The following is a 21,950-nucleotide window of genomic DNA, read 5'->3' as shown; positions in this document are numbered from 1 at the left end:
TAGGACCATTTCTGAAAACTTAGCTCTGTGCTACATCTGTATGTAGATATACATAGATGTTTGCCCCCTGCTTGTGTTCACCTGTTTAAAGAGATTTTTATTCAGACACCATACTTCTTTGACCACAATCCCTATACTCTAAGCTAACATTTTGGCTAACAATGTAACATAGGGATAATAATTAAAATAACAGTAGCAATTTACAATGCCAGGTACTGTGCTGGGTCCTTTATGTGGATTAATCCTTACAACAGCTTACGATAGTAGATTTTAGACAGTGTGGTTTGGTGGTATACCCAAGATACAGACCAGCCGATCTGACATCAGAACCCATGCTCCTTAATACTGTAATGCAATGCATCTTTTACTGTGAAGATAGAGATTATGTTGACCATTCCCTGCATTCGATGTTTACTATTCTTGGAGTAAACCATAGGAAAAAATAGCCAGGAGCCTCTTTTTGAGAGTGAAGTTTGCAGTGAACATGTATTGGTTCTCACTGTCCAACATCTCTGCCTTTTTCAGATGAGGACAGTCACTAATATAACTTTCGCAAACTACCCTTTATCCATTAAAGATAGTCTTAGTAGGAGGAACTCTTTTTGGTTTTTACCAGATCACCCATTAATTATTCTCTTATTTCTCAAGATAATGAAATTACAAAACTAAAAGATACTGTGCTCTAGTTACTTCTAGGAGAGGGAAAACACTCTGCTCTCGAGAGGATTAACATGAAGAATATGAACATTTGCATGACTCAGAGCTACTGTATTCTTTATGTCTAACACCATTGGTAGGATACCTGATAGTTCCTCAGAAAGTTCTGTGGGGTGGATAAATATTTATATGGGTGGGCGGCTGACTGTACAAGCAAGCTAAGGTTGCCATGATGCTAAGATAGAGTTCTTATAATGCCCGTCTCCACACATGGCCATCACTGTGTGGTGCACTACCACAGAGGAGCACATATACTCAATTCCAGACCTAATGACTTAAATGTCATCTGGATATTTCTTAAACTGTTGTATCTAATACAATTTTTTTTTTGAGATGGGGTCTTGCTCTATTATCCAGACGGGAGTGTGGTGGCATGATTTTAGCTCACTGCAACCATCACCTCCTGGTTTCAAGAGATTCTCATGCCTCAGCCTCCCAAGTAGCAGGGATTACGGGCACACACCACCACACCCAGCTGGGAACACACCACCACATCCAGCTAATTTTCGTGTTTTTAGTAGAGATGGGGTTTCACCATGATGACCAGGTCAGTCTTGAACTCTGACCTTAGGTGATCCACCCACCTCAGCCTCCCAAAGTGCTGGAATTATAGGCCTGAGCCATGGTGCTCAGTTGAAAACATTTTTGTTTGAGACAGGGTCTCTCTCTGTCCCTGAAGCCTGAGTGAAGTGACACAATAATAATGCACTACAGCCTCAAACTCCTGGCTCAAGTGATCCTCCTGCCTCAGCCTCCTGAGTAGCTGGGACTGCAGTCACATGCCATCACAACCTGGCTAATTTTTTTTTTTTTTTAAGAGATGGGGTCTCACTGAGTTGCCCAGGCTGGTCTCAAACTCCTGGTCTCAAGCATTCCTCACTCCCTGACTTCCTAAAACTCTGGGATTATAGGCATGAGCTACCGCACCTGGCCATAAAAACACCTATTTTGATTATATTATTTACTCATTGTTTTTTGTTGTTGTTGTTTCCTAATTGTAGGCTAGTTCACATATATTTTTAGATCTCAGATGATTAAAGAATATGTATGAAATGTTGTCTCTTCATTTTTTATTATTTTAAAAAGTTTAAATAATGTGACTACAGAAAATTTGGAAAGTTTTAAATATTACTATTTCAGTTTTCTAATACAAATGCTAATATCATTCTTGTGATCTTTCCATTGTTTTTCCATATCTCTATAAAAGTATTTTAAATATTTGAGATTATATCTGCAAAACTATCTTTATAATGTCAGTTGCTTTTTATAAGAAGGGGGTAGAAAGGATGTACTGCACCTCTCTCTTGCACTCCATGAACACTACTGCCTTTGCATGCTCTAAGTGTTAGAAGCCAGAGGCCTGAAATTATTTCAGATAAATGAAGAATAGCTAATAAGAGGTGATGGAATGGAGTGTTTCTTTGATATAAGAAGTCGGGATCCTAACTGTAGAAAAATAAAATTTCATAGATTTAAATGCATTAACTTCAATTGGCATAGTTTTATCATTAAATTGTAAACCATCATGGATAAGGCCAACAGTTTATTACTGATCTTCTCATTATGTAAAACTGTGGGTTATTTTTAGCATTTGGTTCGAAAATTTTTTCTCTTTAAAAACTCATTTTTTTAAATAGTGGATAATAGAAAAAAACACTACTTTAATTGAAAAACATAAGTTTTTAACCTTTAATAGGAAAATGTTTTTTCTTTTTTTCTTGCCTGCTAGAAAGTATACATTTAAATTTTAATTCTTAATCCTAGTAACCATTTTAGCATATGCTGTTAGTACATTTGCTTTTATAATACTTTCTCCATATAGGTTTGATTTTCCATTTTTATTTTATCAATCTTACTGCAATGTAATTTTATCAGATATTTTCCTATAAACAGGGTATAAATTGTAAATGAATCTGAATTTTGGATGTGCACCTGATTTTATTTTCAATGATGAGTTTTATGCACAGAAAGAGCTTATAGATTTAGCTGTGCTAGCATGTTCTAAAATAGTTCATAGTCTAGTTGAAGAGAAAAAAAAATCTTTCTTCTGTATGATCCCATGGAATGCTTTTGCCAGACACAAGAATTCATAACCCTTGTTTTGGAGTAGAGTGGTCACAGAGCATCTCCAAAATTCTGATGAGAGTTACAGACCCTCTCCTCAGAAAAAATTTATAATGAACACACACACAAACTCATCCCGTGTCATAAGCAATTTCAGAGGTCTACAACCCTATAAACTCCATTGAATTCCTGGTTTAGAGCTGTTGTCTTAGAGTGCAAGAAAAGAGCTAACATTTATTGACCATAAATTACATACCATTTTGAACCCAAGTGTTGACTGTGTCCGGAGTTATTTCCACTGCCTAATACTGCCATTACCATCACTTCTTCTTACTGCCCCCAAAGATCCTCCAAATACTGTTGTCTTGAGTAGTAATATTTGTTGGTTAAACTTTTATCTAATGTTTCTTAAAATGTTGGTGCTAATACATATCTAGGTGTTTACCAGTATCAGTATTAGTTAAATTGAAAATGAGATGAAACTCAGCCAAATTATACATCTCTTTGAACACATGGACACAGGGAAGGGAACAACACACATTGGGGCCTATCTGGGGGTGTGGTGAGGGGAGGGAGAGAATTAGGAAAAATAGCTAATACATTCTGGGCTTAATTTCTAGGTGGTGGGTTGTGAGGTGCAGCAAACCACCATGGCACACGTTCACCTGTGTAACAAACCTGCACATCCTATGTAACAAACCTGCACATCCTGCACATGTACCCCAGAAGTTAAAAATAAAAAATAAAATAAATGAATAAAGAGAAAAAGATACATCTCTTTGCATTTAGTAACTTTTAAGAGGTGAATTTTATGTGTTTGACTTTGAATTACACCCTGAAGATTTTTTTCATCCTAATGAAACTAATGCATAACTAAACCTTGAGCATAGCTGTCAGATGGGGAGAAATAGAAAAATAAACATGACTTATTAATGATCTAAAGAAAACCTGTCCTTAATGAACTCAAGCATGCTGATATAATGTAATACTGAATGAAACCTTTTTACCTTCATGAGTGGAACTGCCTGAACTGGAATTGTGTCAACCTTAAATCCCTAGCCTCATTTACCCAGAAGTGAACAGAATTAGATGTTGCTGTATAGACACATGTTCCTGCTAGGACAGTGTCTGATCCTCTGTCCACAAAATGTGGTAGGTATGGGTTCCCAGGCACATAAAGAGAGATAAGTAATCTGAGTACATGGCATGCTGAGTGTGGTCTTTCTCTTTACTAGACATTTGGGCCTGGACCTGGTGCCTCGGAAGGACTTCGAAGTAGTGGACTCGGACCAGATTAGTGTCTCAGATCTCTATAAGATGGTAAGAAATCTAACATGAGGTAGCTTGTTCCTGCATACCTCATTTTTTCTCTTTTGTTTATTTTCTCTAATGTTATGAAACAACATTGCTAAATTTTTTTTTGCCTCTTTCTCAGTGTATTTAAGTGATATTTCTTATTCTGGCCATATCTGTCACACTAGCTTTCCAAATAGGATTCCACTGTAGTAAACTACAGATACTGGGCTTACCAGATTATCTAGGTGTTACTTCTTTGTTGACTTTCTTGGTGAACCAGAGCTCCTTCAGCCTGCAGCGTAACTAAAGTTATGTCTCTTTCCTCTCACCTCTTTAAAAGAGAAAGTAGTTAAAGCTGGAAAGAGCCAATTATTAGGTAATATAGAAATTAAGCCTGGAAATAATGTACTAGTCTTTCTAGAGAGACAGAGCCTGATAGATTCTTAGCTATCTGTTGGTTATTATAAAAATCTGTTGGGTCGACTAATCAAGATTACGTTTTATAGTCTAGATGCAAAGTAAATAAATGAAGGGTACAATATTTTAAAGTAAAATAAATAGAAGAACCTTAGGTGGTGACAGTTATGCTTAGACTAACAGACTGGATAAAAACTCATTTTGAAGAGTATGTATTTGATGAGTATATATTGGTGAGTTTTGTAAGTTTTAGAGTCTGTTTAATAAACTGTAATATTTTTAGGGAGCTTAGAGGGTACCAAGTATGTTGCCTGGACAAGGACCTAAGGAAATTTGCCTAAGTAATATGCAAATAACGTATCAATTGCTTCTGCACATTTGTTTGTGTGTACTTACTAGCCTACCCAAGCAATTGTGTTCAGTTGCTTTAACTATGCTGTATGCAGTACAATAGGTTGATAAGTGTGAGATATAGAGATTAAAGATAGCTGGATGTGGTGGCATGCACCTGTAGGTACAGCCAGCTACTTGGAAGGCTGAAGTGATAGGATCGCTTGAGCTCAGGATTTTGAGAGCAGCTTGGACAACATAGTGAGACCCATCTATTTAAAAAACAAAAAGTATGAACAAGACTTATCTATTCCCTAAAGAATCTCACTATCTAGGGTATTGGTTCCTAATCCCTTTTGGGTCATAGGAGATCAGGTGAAACTTTCTCCCAGGATAATGCAAGTATGCTTTGCATACAAAGTTTTATAATCAGTTTTAGAGAATTGATGGATAGTTTCTCCTGATGCTTGCTCTGAAGCTCATGGATGGATCCTATGTTAGAAACTCTACTCTAATGGAATCAATAGACCACAGTCAAACAGTTGCCATACGTGTGCTGCATATATGTGCTGTGTAGCATAATTTAAGTATACAATGATGCTCTTAGAGGTAGTGGCTGGTTTCCTGGGAGTAGAAAAAGAGAAGGAAAGACATTCCCAAAAGGCACACAGCATATGGAAGTGGCAGTTCCAGGAAACTATAAGACATTTCATAACTTTGGCATAGAGTACCACTAACTCATGTTAGTGAGTGGGAGTGAGGCCAAGAAGGAGGCAAAAGTCAGACCATGAAGAGCTTTGTATTTCTCAAATTAGAGTCTATCCAGTAGTCTGAAAGAAGCATGAGAGTGACATAAGCAGATACTGGTTTCAAACATTGACTCTGTCTAGAGAGAATATAAAATGCAGAAGACTGGAATGAGGGAGGAAAGAGACCCACAGTAGTGATTCAGGTAAGAAAAATGGCTAGACAGCAATGGACAAGAAATACAATAAGAATGTAGATGTTTGGAATTAAAATTGATAAATTTTGATGATCAATCAGATATGGAAAGTGAAGAGAGAATGAGAGTTTGAAACTAAGAATTCCCCTTGGAATACTGGCTTGGAGGATGCTGTTTTCTTGGTAAAGGTTTTGGATTTTATTCTTAGTGTGACAGTAAGCTTGTGAAGGTAAATTGAACAGGAGAATCACATGATCAGCCTTACATTTTTAAAAGATGCCTTTGCTTGCTGTGTGGAAAAGGATTGGAGTGGGGCAAGAATAGAAGTAGAGAAGAGTCATTCAAGCAGGAGATCTTAATTTCAGTAGCTTGAGCTAGAGCTGGAAGAGTGAAACTAGTAAGAAGTTGTTGGATTCTGAATATATTTTGAAATTAGAACCATAGTTGTAGATAGATTAAATTGCCATATGTGTATACAAGAAAGAGAAAGGTCAGAAAAGAATTACACCTGTGTTTTTGACCTGCCTAATTATATAAAAGTGAAATGGGAAAGCTTGTGGAAGAAGCAGTTTGGAGAGTGAAGCAGTAAGGATCTATAGTTCTGATTTTCTTTTCACATTTGAGATGCCTTTTAGACATCCCACCAGAGATGCTGAAAGTCTAGAGCTCATAAGTGAAGTTCAGATAAAAGTTTTAGAGCCATCATATTACATATGGTATATAAGGCTGTAGGATTGAATTAGATAACCACCTCCTTGCCCAGACCTTCATACAGTGAAACCCAGTGGCCATACAGCACTTCCAGACAACCAAACATCAATAGACAAAGATGTCACATAATGTCCACTATTTGGGTGATGGGTACACTTAGAAGCCCAGACCTCACAATTTTGCAATATCCATACAACAAATCTGAATCTTGAAAAAAGAGAGAGACAGAGAGAGAGAAAGAAACAGAGAGAGAGACCAAGATGAACAACATATGGAAGCAACTTGGAAGAGACAGCCCAACAGAAGAAAATGGTGATTGCTGTCTGCAGAGAGAAATTAAGAAACAATTAGGAAATAAAGTACAACAATCCAAAGAGCTTTACAAAATTAAAAAGCAGATTACTGGAATACACTTGGAATAAAGGTTAGAAAATAGAGAAAAATCTCCCTGAAAACAGAACAGCAACAAAATAAAGTAACAGTAGGAGAGAAAACGTTTAAAAGTTTAGAGGTTCAATTCAGGAAGCCCAGTATTCAGAAGAAAGAATAAAGAAACAAAGAAAGAAAATTACTGAAGGAATCATATTAAAAACTTTCTCAGAACATGGATATGAGTCTCCAGATTTAAAGAGCCCAACATAATTATGAAATTTCAGCTCACTAGAGATGGAGATGAGCTTAAAACTTCCAAAGAACAAAATGGATCACATACAAAGGATTTGTTGTAGGAAAAACATTTGGCTTCCTAGTAGCAGCATTAAAAATTAGAAATAAGAGCATTACCTTCAAAATTCTGAGGGAATATAACATTCAACCCAGAATTCTATATTTACTCAGCCACATTATAAATCAAGTGGGAGAGTAGCCTAAAGAGAATTTTGGTTACTCAGAGTCTCAAAACAACAATAATAACAATGCTCTTTAACTCCTTTTCAGGAAACTACTGAAGAGTAAGTTATTCCTTCTAAAATGAAGGAGTAAATAAAAAGGTCTACTGTGTGTTATCCAGGAAAGGGATTCTGACACAATGAAAGCCCTCTTTATTTCATTTTCTGCTAAATTTCCTGTCTTTTTATCTCATGTATTTGCTTTTTCATACAATTAGATATGATAAAAAACAATTATAAGAGTCCACACATTTATTAAAAACCACTTAGGATTTATATGTTAAATTGCACAGTAAATGTTTTGGTTAAATCTTAAAAGTTCAAGATTCAAAAGAATATCCTTTTAGATTTTGTGTTAACATGTAAATCTATTACTGGAAGTGATGAAGACTTTATATGAAACTTTCTGATTATAATACTCCTTGTCATTGATTTTAGGGAAAAAATACTGTATGAATAAGATTATACTTAAAAGTTTGCACTCATAGCATTTTTTTTAATAAAAAATGAAGCCTCCATGCAAATGTTGAATGATAATGGTTGATAAGAGTCTCTTTAAATACACAGTGGGATTTTGCATTCCTTTTGTTTGTTTGTTTTATTTTGTTTGTTTTGAGACAGAGTCTGTCTTTGTTGCCATGGCTGGAGTGCAGTGGTGTGATCTGGGCTCACTGCAACAACCACCTCCTGGGCTCCAGCAACCTTCCCACCTTAACCTCCCAAGTAGCTGGGAGTACAGGTGTGTGCCACCACACTCAGCTAATTTTTATTTTATTATTATTATTATTTTTATTATTTTGGTAGAGATGAGATTTCGCCATGTTGCCCAGGCTAGTCTTCAACTCCTGGGCTCAAGTGGTCCTTCTACCTTGGCCTCCCAAAATGCTGGGATTACAGGCATGAGGCACCATACTTAGCAGGATTTTGCATTCTTTATGATGAAAACCAGAGGAAGTACTTAGTGCTCTTCAATTCTGCATCATAACAACTCTAAATCCATTTTAAACAATAGAGAATTGGTGCTGCGAAAATATAAAGTATTTCAAAAGGCACCACAAACTATTTGTGTTCATCTTAACCATGCATCTTTGTGAAATGTGACACTCAAAAATTACATAATATGAGAGTTTCTAAACTGTGGCAAGATCTAACAGAATGCTCGCATTATAGCCCCCTGCTTCATTATTATCCATCCATGTTATCATGTATTGGGATTTGTGTTTGCCCGTTGTCTTCTTGTGTCAATTAATATTTTTAATAGCTCAATGTTTATACATTCATTTCTTGAATAAATCAGTCAGATTATTTACTAAAAATCAGTAATTTTATATGCTTTATCCTTTCATAGATTCTGACTAGATATGCCTTATATTTCCTTGTAGGACTCACAATATTTAACACAATCCCCAACCTATATAGCAGGCAATTAATTTTGTTATTCAGTTGGTTAGCATATCCAAAGCTGCATAGTTTCTTTCCATATTGCTAGACTTTTGTAGACTAAATGAACAAGAGACTTTACAGGGCTGAAAATGATTTCTCTACTGGAGAAAAACTGGCAGAGGCAGTAATGTGTTCCATGTATTTCTTAATTAATTTATATTTTTGATATACATTGCTAGGTACTTATAGTATAAAGATAAATAAGACAGTGTTTTGCTCCCTGGAAGTGCAAAGTCTAGAGTTACGTAGCAAACATGGAAACAATGCATTACAACCCTAATAGAGGTGATGATTACACTGAAAAGGGAGGTATTGGCTGACCAGCTGAAGTCTGGTTGACAAGAGTGCCCTGAAAGAGGTTCCAGAATGCCAGTTCCGATGCCTTTCTCTGGCTGTCCATGTGGTGTGCTTTCAGACTAAATCATTCTCTCAAAATTTAATGACTGAAATAAAAAAATGACTTATTATTGTCAACAGGGATGTTTCATACTGAAATTAGCTGCTTCATAAACTCCTTCTGTAAATAGTTCTAATTGAAAATTTATGACTACCAAGATTGGTAGTCCTTTTGATTGGTTAACAGTAAATCTACTTGAGAAAAATGGCTTAGTGTAGCTCCTGGATATAAAATAAAACAACAGAATTTATTTTAGTCTAGTAACCTTCCAGTGAGATATGGTCAGTAAACCACAGAAAACCTGATTTGTTTTTGAATGCTTGATTTTTTTTTTTTAACTTTTTTAAAACCTATTTTATATGTGAATTTTTCTTTTGTGCATATACATTCTATATGATGTTTTGCCCAGCTGGTGGAGACTTGATTTTTTGTATTTCATATATATCATGGGGACATATATTTCCATGAATGAACATTAATACTCAATAATAATTGGTTAATATTGCTAATATACACATGGATATTTAGTAGTAAGCAAATATAGCTGGTCAGACACATTTAAATTAATATTTAATTGTACTTCTCTTTTATATAGGGTTAAATATATGTGTTTGGAAAAGAAATGGAAACTTCCACTGCCACAACCATTCTTCTTACCCATGTGATGTGGAGCAATTCAACAAATGAGTGTGGTACCATACCTCTAGGGTCCAAAAGGAACCAGGATGAAATCTCTCATTGTTGAGTTTACCAACACCAGGCACTGAACATTTGTAAATTCACCATTATTCCTGGCCAGGGTTTACTTCTAAATGTGTATGACTTTCTATAATAACAGAATTATATAATAATAGAAAATATAATATTCTCTCTATATAGAATATATAATAATAGAATAATTATATATAGAATATATAATAATAGAATAACAATTATACTACTAATATACCAATTGTGCATAATAATTATCAGCCACTTACAGTATGATAGGTAATATGCTGAGTCAGTCTGCTCAAACTCTGTGAGGTTGAGTTAGGCATAAAATTTTATACTCACTTTTCAGATGATGAATACACAGATATACGTGTGACTCAAGATTCAAAACTGGGCTGGTCATGGTGGCTCACGCCTGTAATCCTAGCACTTTGAGAGGCCAAGGCGGTCAGATCACGAGGTCAGGAGATCGAGACCATCCTGGCTAACACGGTGAAACTCCGTCTCTACTAAAAATACAAAAAAAATTAGCTGGGTGTGGTGGTGGGCACCTGTAGTCCCAGCTACTCAGGAGGCTGAGGCAGGAGAATGGCGTGAACCTGGGAGGCGGAGCTTGCAGTGAGCCTAGATCACGCCACTGGAATCTAGCCTGGGCGACAGAGCAAGACTGTCTCAAAAAAAAAAAAAAAATTCAAAACTAGAGGGTTGCAGGGGGTGGCATCAAGATGGCTGAGTAGAGGCACCTGGTACTTGCCTTCTATTCAGTGAGTAACTACATATTGAGTAGAGCATCTAAGACAGAATACTGGAGTTCATCAGGGAAGTGACAAGAAACTTCAGAGTCATGGAAGGAGAGGGAAGCAAAGCAGCCAGCCCATCCAGGATAAGCTTGGAGCTAGAAGGAACTCCCCATTGTGGAGAAAAGGCATTGTTCCAGAGAGAGAGTTTGGGCTGGGCCTCACACTACCTCTGAGATTCCACAGAGGTACCACAGAGACACCACAGCACGGTGTCATTTTGAGAGCCTAGCTCCCACCAGACTGCATTTTTCTACCCTTGGGTCCAGCACACCTGAATCTCCACATCCCTGGAGCCCTGCTGACATCCCCCTATGTCCATTCAGAGGGCTGCAGCATCACAATACATACTGGACCCAGCATTGTTCCTGGGTCTCCAGCGCTTTAGCCCACACAGTGACTTACACCCTGGGGAATGAGTGGTGCAGTGCACCTAGGAGACTGCCCCCATGGCAAAGAAAGCTAAAACTTATGCTCCCCAGAGCCTGAGAGCTGCATATCTGGGGCTACTGCCACTGATAGCAACCCTGCTCCCTCCAGTGGCAGAGCCACTGCATACCTGCACACACATTCAACACATTCAAGAGGCCTGGGGGACTGGTTCACCTGTGTGCATTGTCCCGGGACCTGAGGACCGATCTGCCCCATACACTGCCATGGGCACATAAGTGCATAGTCCAAGGAACTCACCTGTCACCACCAGTACCCACACATACCTTCCAGGACCTGGGTATTGACTAGCATTCCTCCTGCCACCAGCACCTGTGTTTACCACCTGGGGGCCAGAGGACAGACCTATCCTACCCACAGCTGTTGTCCCCATGTGCCATCCAGGGTGATCAGCCTGGTGAAGCTGCCCTAGCTGTTGCCTGTGTACTAAGGGACCTGAGAGGTGGCACACCACTGCTACTGCCATTGCCAGTGCCATGTGTACCACCTCGGGGCCTGAGTACCCACTTGATCATTATCACTAGCACCCAAGCATGCTGCCTGGAGGCCCAAGGACTGACCTTCCACCATGGGGTCCCACATATACCACCTGCGGACCTGAGGACCAGCCCATCTGACCTTCTTGTTCCTAGCTAAGCCTCAGCACAGCCTCTACTAACAACCACAGTCCAAGTCACTACAGAACTCACAAACACCACTGACACTGATTATAGCTGAAGAAATCATATGGAGAGTCTGCTACTGCACTCACCTAGAATCAAATCCAAAGCACCCTACCTAACACTAAATATACATCTATAGGAAAAAGTCTTTCCCTATGTAAACCAATCTATAAAATTAGAACAAGCAGCTGTTACACTGGATGTCCACGTATCAGTGTAAGGACACAAGAAACATAAAAAAGCAAAGATATATGATACTTCCAAACAAAGACAATAATTCTCTAGTAACAGATCCCATAGAAAAGAAAATTTATGAAATCCCTGAAAAATAATTCAAAATAAGATTAAAGCAGCTCAGTAAGATACAAGTGAACACAGATAAACAATAAAAAATCAGAAAAGCAATTCATGAGCTGAGTTTAACAAAGAGATATGCATCATAGAAAGGAACCAAACAGGAATGCTAGAACTGAGGCTTTAGTGAATGAAATAAAAAATACAATCAAGAGCTTCAACAATAGATGAAATCAAGCAAAAGAAAGACTTTCTGGCCAAGCGCAGTGGCTCATGGCTATAATCCCAGCACTTTAGGAGGCCAAGGCAGGTGGATCACCTGAGGCCAAGAGTTCGGGACCAGCCTGACCAACATGGTGAAACCTTGTCTCTACTAAAAATAGAAAAAATTAACCAGGCATGGTGATGTGCACCTGTAGGCCCAGCTACTTGGGAGACTGAGGCAGGAGAATCACTTGAACCCAGGAGGCGAAGGTTACAGTGAGCCAAGATCACACCACTGCACTCCAGCCTGGGTGACAGAGTGAGACTCCATCTCAAATAAATAAATAAATAAATAAATAAATAAATAAATAAATAAAAGAGTTTCTGAATCTGAAGACAGGTTTTTTGACATTAATCTGATGAAAAAAGAGTGAAGAAAGCTTATGTGACATACAGGATACCAGAAGCAAATAAATATTCAAATTTTGGCAGTTTCACAAGAAGAAGGCATGGGCAAAGATATAGAAAACCTGCTAATGAGATAATAGCTGAAAACTTCACAAGTCTTGCAAGAGATAAAGACATCCAAATACAGAAAGCTCAAATATCCCCAAATAGATGTAATCTAATAAGATTTTAAAGGTATATATATATATATATATAATCAAACTATTAAAAATCAAAGACAAATAATTCTAAAAACAGTTAAAAGCATCATGTCGCATATAAGGGAATCTCCACCAGACTAACGGCACATTTCTCAGCGGAAACCTTCTAGACCAAGAGAGAATGGGATGACCGATGCAAAGTTCTGGGGTAAGGGATTGGTGGGGGCATGAGGGGAATTGTCAGCCAAGAATACTATACCGAACAAAGCTATCCTTAAATGGAGGTTACATAAAATCTTTCATAGACAAGCAAAAACTGAGGGAATTCATCACCACTAGACCAGTCCTACAAGAAATGTTTAAGGGATTTCTATATCTGGAAGTGAAAGGACAATGTCTACCATCATGAAAACACACAAAAGTATAAAGCTTACTTGTAGCTTACATACACAAATGAGAAAAGAGTTAAACATTACCATCATAAAAAAACCACCAAATCTTAAAGGCAAACAATAAACAAGGAAGAAAGAAATGAAGAATGTATTAAACAATCACAAAATAATTAACAAAACAACAGGAATGAGTCCTTACCTGTTACTAACAACCTTGAATGTGAACTGTTTAAATTCTCCAATTAAAAAATATAGACTGGCTGAATTGATTTTAAAAATCAAGACCCAACTATATGTTCTCTACAAGAAACTCAGTTTACCTATAATGACACACATAGACTGAAAGTGAAGGGATGGAAAAAAAAATTCCATGCAAATAGAAACCTAAAGCATGCAATAATAGCTATACTTATATCAGAGAAAATGGACTTTACATCAAACAACATAAAAATAGATAAAGAAGGTCATTATGTAATGATAAAGGGATCAATTCAGCAAGAGGATATAACAGTTGTAAATATATGTGCATCCAATACCAGAGCACCCAGATATATAAGCAAATACTATCAGAGCAAAAGAGTTCAACAGACCCCAATGCATTAATAGTTGGGGACTTCAGCATTACACTTTCAGTACTGGACAGATGAGACAGAAAGTCAACAAACATCAGACTTACTCTGTTCTATGGAACAAATGTACTTAACAGACATTACAAAATATTTCATTCAACAGTATAGAGCACATATTTTTCTCATCAGCACATGGAACATACTCCAGTATACAGCACATATTAGGCCGCAAACAAGTCTCAACAAATTTTGAAAAATCAAAATCATGTCAAGTATCTTCTCAGACCGCAGGGAAATAAAACTAGAAATAATAAAAAGACGAACTTTGTAAACTGTATAAACACGTGGAAATTAAACAGCATGCTCCTGAATGAGCAATGAGTCAATGAACAAATTAAAAAGGAAATTAAAAACTTGCCTGAAACAAGTGAAAATGGAAACACAACATATCCGAATTCTGTGAGATATGGCAAAAGCAGTACTAAGAGGGAAGTTTACAGCAATAAATGCCTACATAAAAATTGGAAAGATTTCAAATAAACAAGCTAATGGTGTGCCTTAAGGACCCCAAAAAAGGAAAAACAAACTAAACCTAAAGTTAGTAGAAATAAATAATAAAGATCAGAGCAGAACTAAACAAAATAGAGCTGAAAAAAAAAAATACAAAGGATCAGCGAAACAAAAAGTTGGTTTTCTGAAAAGATAAAATCAATAAACAACTAGACTAATTGAGAAAAAAGAAGGTCCATGCTGAGACCGGTTCAGTCAGCGAGACCCTAACCCAGTGGCGCTAGAGGAATTAAAGACACACACACAGAAATATAGAGGTGTGGAGTGGGAAATCAGGAGTCTCACAGCCTTCAGAGCTGAGAGCCTCGAACAGAGATTTACCCATGTATTTATTAACAGCAAGCCAGTGATAAGCATTGTTTCTATAGATTATAGATTAACTAAAAGTATTCCTTATGGGAAACAAAGGGATGGGCCAAAATAAAGGGATGGGTTTGGCTAGTTATCTGCAGCAGGAACATGTCCTTAAGGCACAGATTGCTCATGCTATTGTTTGTGATATAAGAATGCCTTTAAGTGGTTTTCCACCCTGGGTGGGCCAGGTGTTCCTTGCCCTCATTCTAGTAAACCCACAACCTTCCAGCATGGGCATCATGGCCATAATGAACATGTCACAGTGCTGCAGAGATTTTGTTTATGGCCAGTTTTGGGGCCAGTTTATGGCCAGATTTTAGGGTATTCCCAACAGTTCAAAATAAAGTCAGAAACAAAAAAGGGTATGTTAACGGCTGATGCCACAGAAATACACAGGATCAGCCAGCATGGTGGCTCACTCCTGGAGTCCCAGCACTTTGGGAGGGCAAGGCAGTTAGATCACCTGAGGTCAGGAGTTCAAGACCAGCCTGGCCAACATGGCAAAACCCCATGTCTACTAAAAATACAAAAATTAGCCGGCCGTGGTGGCGCACATCTGTAATCCCAGCTACTCAGGAGGCTGAGGCAGGAGAATCACCTGAACCCAGGAGGTGGAGGTTGCAGTGAGCCAAGATTCTGCCACTGCACTCCAGCCTGGGCGACAGAGTGAGACTTATCTCGGAAAAAAAAAAAAAAATTACAAGGAATCAGTAGAGACTACTGTGAACAATTATATGCAAACATATTGGAAAACCTAGAGGAAATGGATTAATTCCTGGACACACACAATCTACCAAGATTGAATCAGGAAGAAATGATGAAATGCTTGAATAGACCAGTAACAAGAAAAGAGATCAAATCAGTAATAAAAAGTCATTCAGCAAAGAAAACCCCAGAACTGTATGGCTCTACTGCTGAATTCTACCAAACTTATAAGGAAGAAGTAACACAAGCTCTTCTCAAACTGTTCCAAAAAATTGAGGCAGAGAGAATTCATCCTAACTCATTCTACGAGACCAGCATTACACATCACACTGATACTAAGTCAGATAAGGACACAAGAAAACGAAATATGGACCAGTATCCTTGATGAACACAATAAACACAGACACAAAAATCCTCAGCAAAATACTAGCAAATTGAATCCAGCAACATGTCAAAAAGATTATAAACCATGATCAAATGGAATTTATCCTAGTGATGCAAGCATCGTTCAACATGTGCAAATCAATCAGTGTGATACATCACATTGACAGAGTGAAGGACAAAAACGAAATGATCATCTCAATAGGCACAGAAAAAGCATTTGATAAAATTTAACATCTTTTCCTGTTAAAAACTCTCAACAAGTTAGAGATAGAAGGAAAATACCTCAGCATAAAAGCTGTATATGACACATCCACAGCTGACATCACACTGAATGAGGAAAAGCTGAAATGCTTTCCTCTAAGACTGGAACAAGACAAAGATACCCACTTTTAATTCTCCTATTCAACATGGTACTTGAAGTCCTAGCCAGAGCAATCAAGCAAGAGAAAGAAATAAAAGGCATCTAAATTGGAAAGGTAGAAGTCAAATTGTCCCTCTTTGTAGATGACATAATCTTATATATAGAAAAACCTAAAGACTACTAAAAATCTCTTAGAACTGATATACTGATCTACTTAGAACTCTTATACACTGTTGGTGGGAATGTAAATTAGTACAGCCACTATGGAAAACAGTATGAGACTTCCCAAAAAACAAAACAGAACCACCATTTGATCCAGCAGTCCTACTACTGGATATTTATCAAAAAGAAAGAAAAATCAGTATATCAATGAGACACCAGCACCTTTGTGTTTATTACAGTACTGTTCACATTAGCCAAGATATAGAATTAATCTAAGTGTTTGTTAACAGATGAAAGGATGAAGAAAATGTGGCATATATGCACAATGGAATACTATTCTGCCATAAAAAGAATGAAATCCTGTCATTTGTAGCAACGTGGATGGAACTACAGGTCAATATGTTAAATGAAATAAGCCAGGCACAGAAAGACAAATATCTCATGTTCTCTCATATGTAGGAGCTAAAAAACAAAAACAAAAACAAACAAATGTGGATCTCTTGGAGATAGGGAATAGAAAAGTGGTTACCAAAGGTTGAGAATGGTGGGGTGGTGGGGTTGAAGAGAGGTTGCTCAGCAAGTACAAACATCTAGTTAGAAGGAATAAGTTCTAGTGTTTGATAGCACAGTGGGGTGAGTGTAGTTAACAGTAATTTATTCTACATTTCAAAGTAGCTAGAAGAGAAGATTTGAAATGTTCCCAACAGAAAGAAATGATAAATGTTTGAGGCAATGAATATTCTAAATACCCTGATTTGATCATTATACATTGTATGCATGTATCAAAATATCACATGTACTTCATAAATATTTTAAAATATTATGTATCAATTTAAGCATTTTTAAAAAATTCAAAACCTAGGATCCTCACTTCTGCACTTAGGTCTCTAACTTCTATATCATAGTGATGCTCATTATGTAATTTGAGCTTCACAATAACTTTGTAAGGAAGATAATACAGGCTCTTACCTGAATTTTATGTTCAGGAAAATGTCTCCTGGAGAGATTAAGTGATTTGTCTGAAATTTCACAGTCTTTGAGTGGCATAGCTTGAATTAGAATCTGCTTCTTCTAATTTCAGCCAGCCAGCAGTAAAGGAACAGCATGGGGAAGTGTTTGGGAGGGAGCCCTTTATTGTTAAAGGCATCATTGTGGAAAGTCTGAAGAAGCTGGATCAGGCAGCTGAGAAAGTGGTGCAGTATATGGAAAGGACAGTGGCAAAGCAAAAATTTAGTACCAGGCACCCACTTGTGACTTGTCTGTTAGTCAGATCTGGAAGGGCTCAGGTTTGAATCTGGATTTGGCCACTTTCTTGCTATGTGACCTTCAGCAAATTACGTCCTTACTCTAAGCCTTAGTTGTCTCCACCAAATGTGAATAACACTTATTTTACAAAGTTATCTGAATCAAATGAGGTCATGAATATAAAAGGCATAGCAGACTGCCCAGCATATAGAAAGTTCTTAATAAAATTTAGTTTCTTTCCCGGTAGAGTTTATTTTTCTTTCCTTCTTTCCATAGCATTTATCTAGCCGGCAGAGTGTACAGCAAAGCACATCCCAGGTAAGCGGCTTTCCTGGGTCTTCCAGCCTTTCCCCTCAACTTTTTCTGTTAAGAGATTACAACATATGAATACACCAGGAAATGACAGACACCACTGACTTCTTGACTGTGTGGTGTCTTTACTGAGGAGCCTTGACCTCTAAACAGTTTTGGCCAGACTCTACTTCTACTGTGCAGATTTGTATAAGCACAATTAAAGCAGACTGAAACTAAAATGAATCAGTCTGGGAGAAAATAAAAATGTTATTTAGAATGGTAACTATTATGAGGTAACAGTGTAAATCAAGCGGATTGGGGTCATAATGGCATTTCCTTAAAATGACTTTCTGGGCTGGGCGCGGTGGCTCATGCCTGTAATCCCAGCGCGTTGGGAGGCCGAGGCAGGCAGATTACCTGAAGTCAGGAGTTTGAGACCAGCCTGGTCAACATGGTGAAACCTGTCTCTACTAAAAATACAAAAATTAGCTGGGCATGATGGTGGGTGCCTGTAATCCCAGCTACTCAGGAGGCTGAGGGAGGAGAATTGCTTGAACCTGGGAGTAACAGTGCAGTGAGCCGAGATCATGCTACTGCACTCCAGTCTGGGTGACAGAGTGAGACTCTGTCTCAAAAAAAAAAAAAAAAAAAAAGGAAAAAGAAAATGGTTTCCTGGAGAATTAAGATATTTGTCACCTGGTGGAGATTTTTAGTTCCCCTGTAAGTTGGAATTACTGTCCCTATATTTCTTTCACTGTTTACTCCTCCCAGCTGCTTGCTTGCCCACCTCAACCCAAGTCTGTTGATGTAGCATCCTCTACAAGCAGAGAAAACATTTTCAGTTTCTCAAATAATCTCCTTCAGTAGTGTGAAAAGAGTTTGTAATTTAGTTTCCACTTTTTAATGATCAATATAAAAAATAACTAAAATAAAAATCACTGGGTTTTTTTCTTCCTCATTAGGTAGATACAATGCGCCCACGTCATGGGGAAACATGTCGGATGCCAGTGCCACATCACTTCTTCCTCAGCCTGAAGAGTTTTACTTACAATACTATTGGGGAAGATACCGATGTCTTCTTTTCCTTATATGACATGAGGGAAGGCAAGCAGATCAGGTGAGAGTCACTGGAAATTCTGGTGAGGTTTTATGTTAGGATGGTATGGGTCATAGGCATCTCTGGCCATCAGAGAAGACAGATGCACAAAAGAGGCAAAACAAGATAAAGTAACGTCATCTCATTAGCTAGGAGTTTTGGCCCCAATTCCCTGTGTGCCCTTAAGTCATGTAAACCATACCATGGGTGGCTGCCTTTTTTATGACTTTTTCCACATAGAAACTCAAAATTGAGTCTTGGCTATCACCACCTCACAGAGAGAAAAGGATGCATCTATTTAATACCACAGAAAAGGCATAGGAGAAACATAGAACCAAGCAAATGCAGCAGACACCCAGTTCCAGAGTGCAGGAAGCCCTGGGCCTTGGCCTGCTGCACGTGGAAGAGAGGGTTTGCAGAAAAAGGGGGCTGATGGTGTCTTGTCTGGGCAGCCCATGAAAGGAGAGCATCTTCTGAGTTTCTTTTGTATTGCTTGGGAACTTCTTGTGTTAGGAGTGCTTTATGGCTTTTACTTGCTTTAGTATTTAAAATTCGAAAGCAGATTTTTCACTTTTCCAATTCTGTATTACATGTGGGAAAATTAGAAATGGAAGTTATAACAGAATGCAAAAGAAAAACAGTTAATTTGCATGCCCCACAGTGCCTCTGATCTTGACAAAAATATTAATACACTCTGCGTTACTTTGGCATAGGAATAAAATGATGCACCCATTGATCAGGACATGTGAATTTTCCTTATCACCAATGGCTCCTAGTGTGTGCCCTTGGGAAAGTTATTGTAGAGAAGGTAGTAGTGGTATTGATGAAAGCTAAAACTGTTGCACATAGGCAAGACTACAGGCCAGGGCTGTGTGGATATAGATTCTGGCTGCTCTTCTTTTCCTATTATCCAGATGTTTGCAAACTTTATTTGTGTGTGTGACAGTGTGTATGTGTGTGTAAAAATCCTTTCTTCAAGCTAAATTTTATGAAAAAGTCCAATGTATGAAACAGATAAAACTATTCTGTTATTGTGGCCCAGGAGCAGTGGCTCACGACTGTAATCCCAGCACTTTGGGAGGCTGAGGAGGGGGAATCACGAAGTCAGGAGTTTGAGACCAGCCTGACCAACATAGTGAAACCCCATCTCTACCAAAAATACAAAAAGTTAGCTGGGCGTGGTGGCGGGCTCCTGTAAGCCCAGCTATTCAGGAGGCTGAGGCAGGAAAATTGCTTCAACCCAGGAGGTGGAGGTTGCACTGACACTGAGCTGGGATCGTGCCACTGCACTATAGCCCAGCTGCCAGTGTGAGACTCGATCTGAAAAAAAAATAATAATAAAATAAAATGAAATAAATAAAAGGTGGATTGTTGGCAAGATAGCCGAATAGGCGAATAGGAACAGCTCTGGTCTGCAGCTCCCAGCAAGATTGATGCAGAAGGCGGGTGATTTCTGCATTTTAGCTGAGGTACCCGGCTCATCTCATTGGGACTGGTTGGACAGTGGGTGCAGCCCATGGAGGGCAAGCCAAAGCAGGGTGGGGCATTGCTCACCTGGGAAGTGCAAGGGGTTGGGGAATTTTCTCCCCTACCCAAGGGGAGCCATGAGGTACTGAGCCTGACGAACTGTGCACTCTGGCCCGGATACTGCGCTTGTCCCATGGTCTTTGCAACCCGCAGACTAGGAGATTCCCTCTGGTGCCTAACCCACCAGAGACCTGGGTTTCAAGCACAAAACTGGGTAGCCGTTTGAGCAGGCACCGAACTAGCTGCAGGAGTTTTTTTTTTCTCCATAACCCATTGGCACCTGGAATGCCAGTGAGACAGAACTGTTCACTCCCCTGGAAAGGGGTGCTGAAGCCAGGGAGCCAAGTGGTCTGGCTCGGCAGGTCCCACTCCCATGGAGCCCAGCAAACTAAAAGATTCACTGGCTTGAAATTCTCACTGCCGGCACAGCAGCAGATTGAGATCGTCCTGGGATGCTCGAGCTTGGTTGGGGGAGGGACGTCTGCCATTACTGAGGCTTGAGTAGGTGGTTTTATGCTCACGGTGTAAACAAAGCCGCTGGGAAATTTGAACTGGGTGGAGCCCACTGCAGCTCAGTAAGGCTGCTGTGGCCAGACTGCCAGATTTCTCCTCTCTGGGCAGGGCATCTCTGAAAAAAAGGCAGTAGCCCCAGTCAGGGACTTATAGATAAAACCCCCATCTCCCTGGGACAGAGCACCTGGGGGAAGGAGCAGCTGTGGGCGCAGCTTCAGCAGACTTTAATGTCCCTGCCTGACAGCTCTGAAGAGAGCAGCGGACCTCCTAGCACAGCGTTTGAGCTCTCCTAAGGGTCAGACTGCCTCCTCAAGTGGGTCCCTGACCCCCATATATCCTGACTGGGAGACACCTCCCAGTAAGGGCCTACAGACACCTTATACAAGAGAGCTCTGGCTGGCATCTGGCAGTTGCCCCTCTGGGACGAAGCTTCCAGAGGAAAGAACAGGCAGCAATTTAATCCATCTTGAGTTAATTTTTGTATAAGGTGTAAGGAACGGGTTCAGTTGCAGTTTTCTGCATATGGCTAGCCAGTTTTCCCAACACCATTTATTAAATAGGGAATCATTTCCCCATTGCTTGTTTGTGTTAAGTTTGTCAAAGATCAGATGATTGTAGATGTGTGGTGTTATTTCTGAGGCCTCTCTTCTGTTCCATTGGTCTATATATCCGTTTTGGTACCAGTAACACAATGTTTTGGTTACTGTAGCCTTGTAGTATAGTTTGAAGTCAGATAGCATGATGCCTCTGGCTTGGTTCTTTTTGCTTAGGATTGTCTTGGCTATGCAGGCTCTTTTTTGGTTCCATATGAAATTTAAAGTAGTTTTTTCTAATTCTGTGAAGA

At 38.9% G+C, this 21,950-nt stretch overlaps 1 protein-coding gene across 10 annotated transcripts in view; it reads left to right on the top strand.

Moving 5' to 3' along the window:
* The window catches only part of DOCK3 (dedicator of cytokinesis 3), a 739,703-nt gene that overhangs the window by 411,419 nt on the left and 306,334 nt on the right, over positions 1–21,950 (top strand). For all 10 annotated transcript variants that reach the window (XM_054483639.1, XM_054483636.2, XM_054483638.2 and 7 more), the window contains exons 7-9: positions 4,017–4,101; positions 17,953–17,994; positions 18,933–19,087. In XM_054483639.1, coding sequence (XP_054339614.1) covers positions 4,017–4,101; positions 17,953–17,994; positions 18,933–19,087 — 282 coding nt within the window. The remainder of the gene's footprint in view (positions 1–4,016; positions 4,102–17,952; positions 17,995–18,932; positions 19,088–21,950) is intronic.

Source organism: Pongo pygmaeus, chromosome 2 (genome assembly GCF_028885625.2).
Source record: "Pongo pygmaeus isolate AG05252 chromosome 2, NHGRI_mPonPyg2-v2.0_pri, whole genome shotgun sequence".
Taxonomy (NCBI): Eukaryota; Metazoa; Chordata; class Mammalia; order Primates; family Hominidae; genus Pongo; species Pongo pygmaeus.
This window is presented reverse-complemented; position numbering and strand designations above follow the sequence as displayed.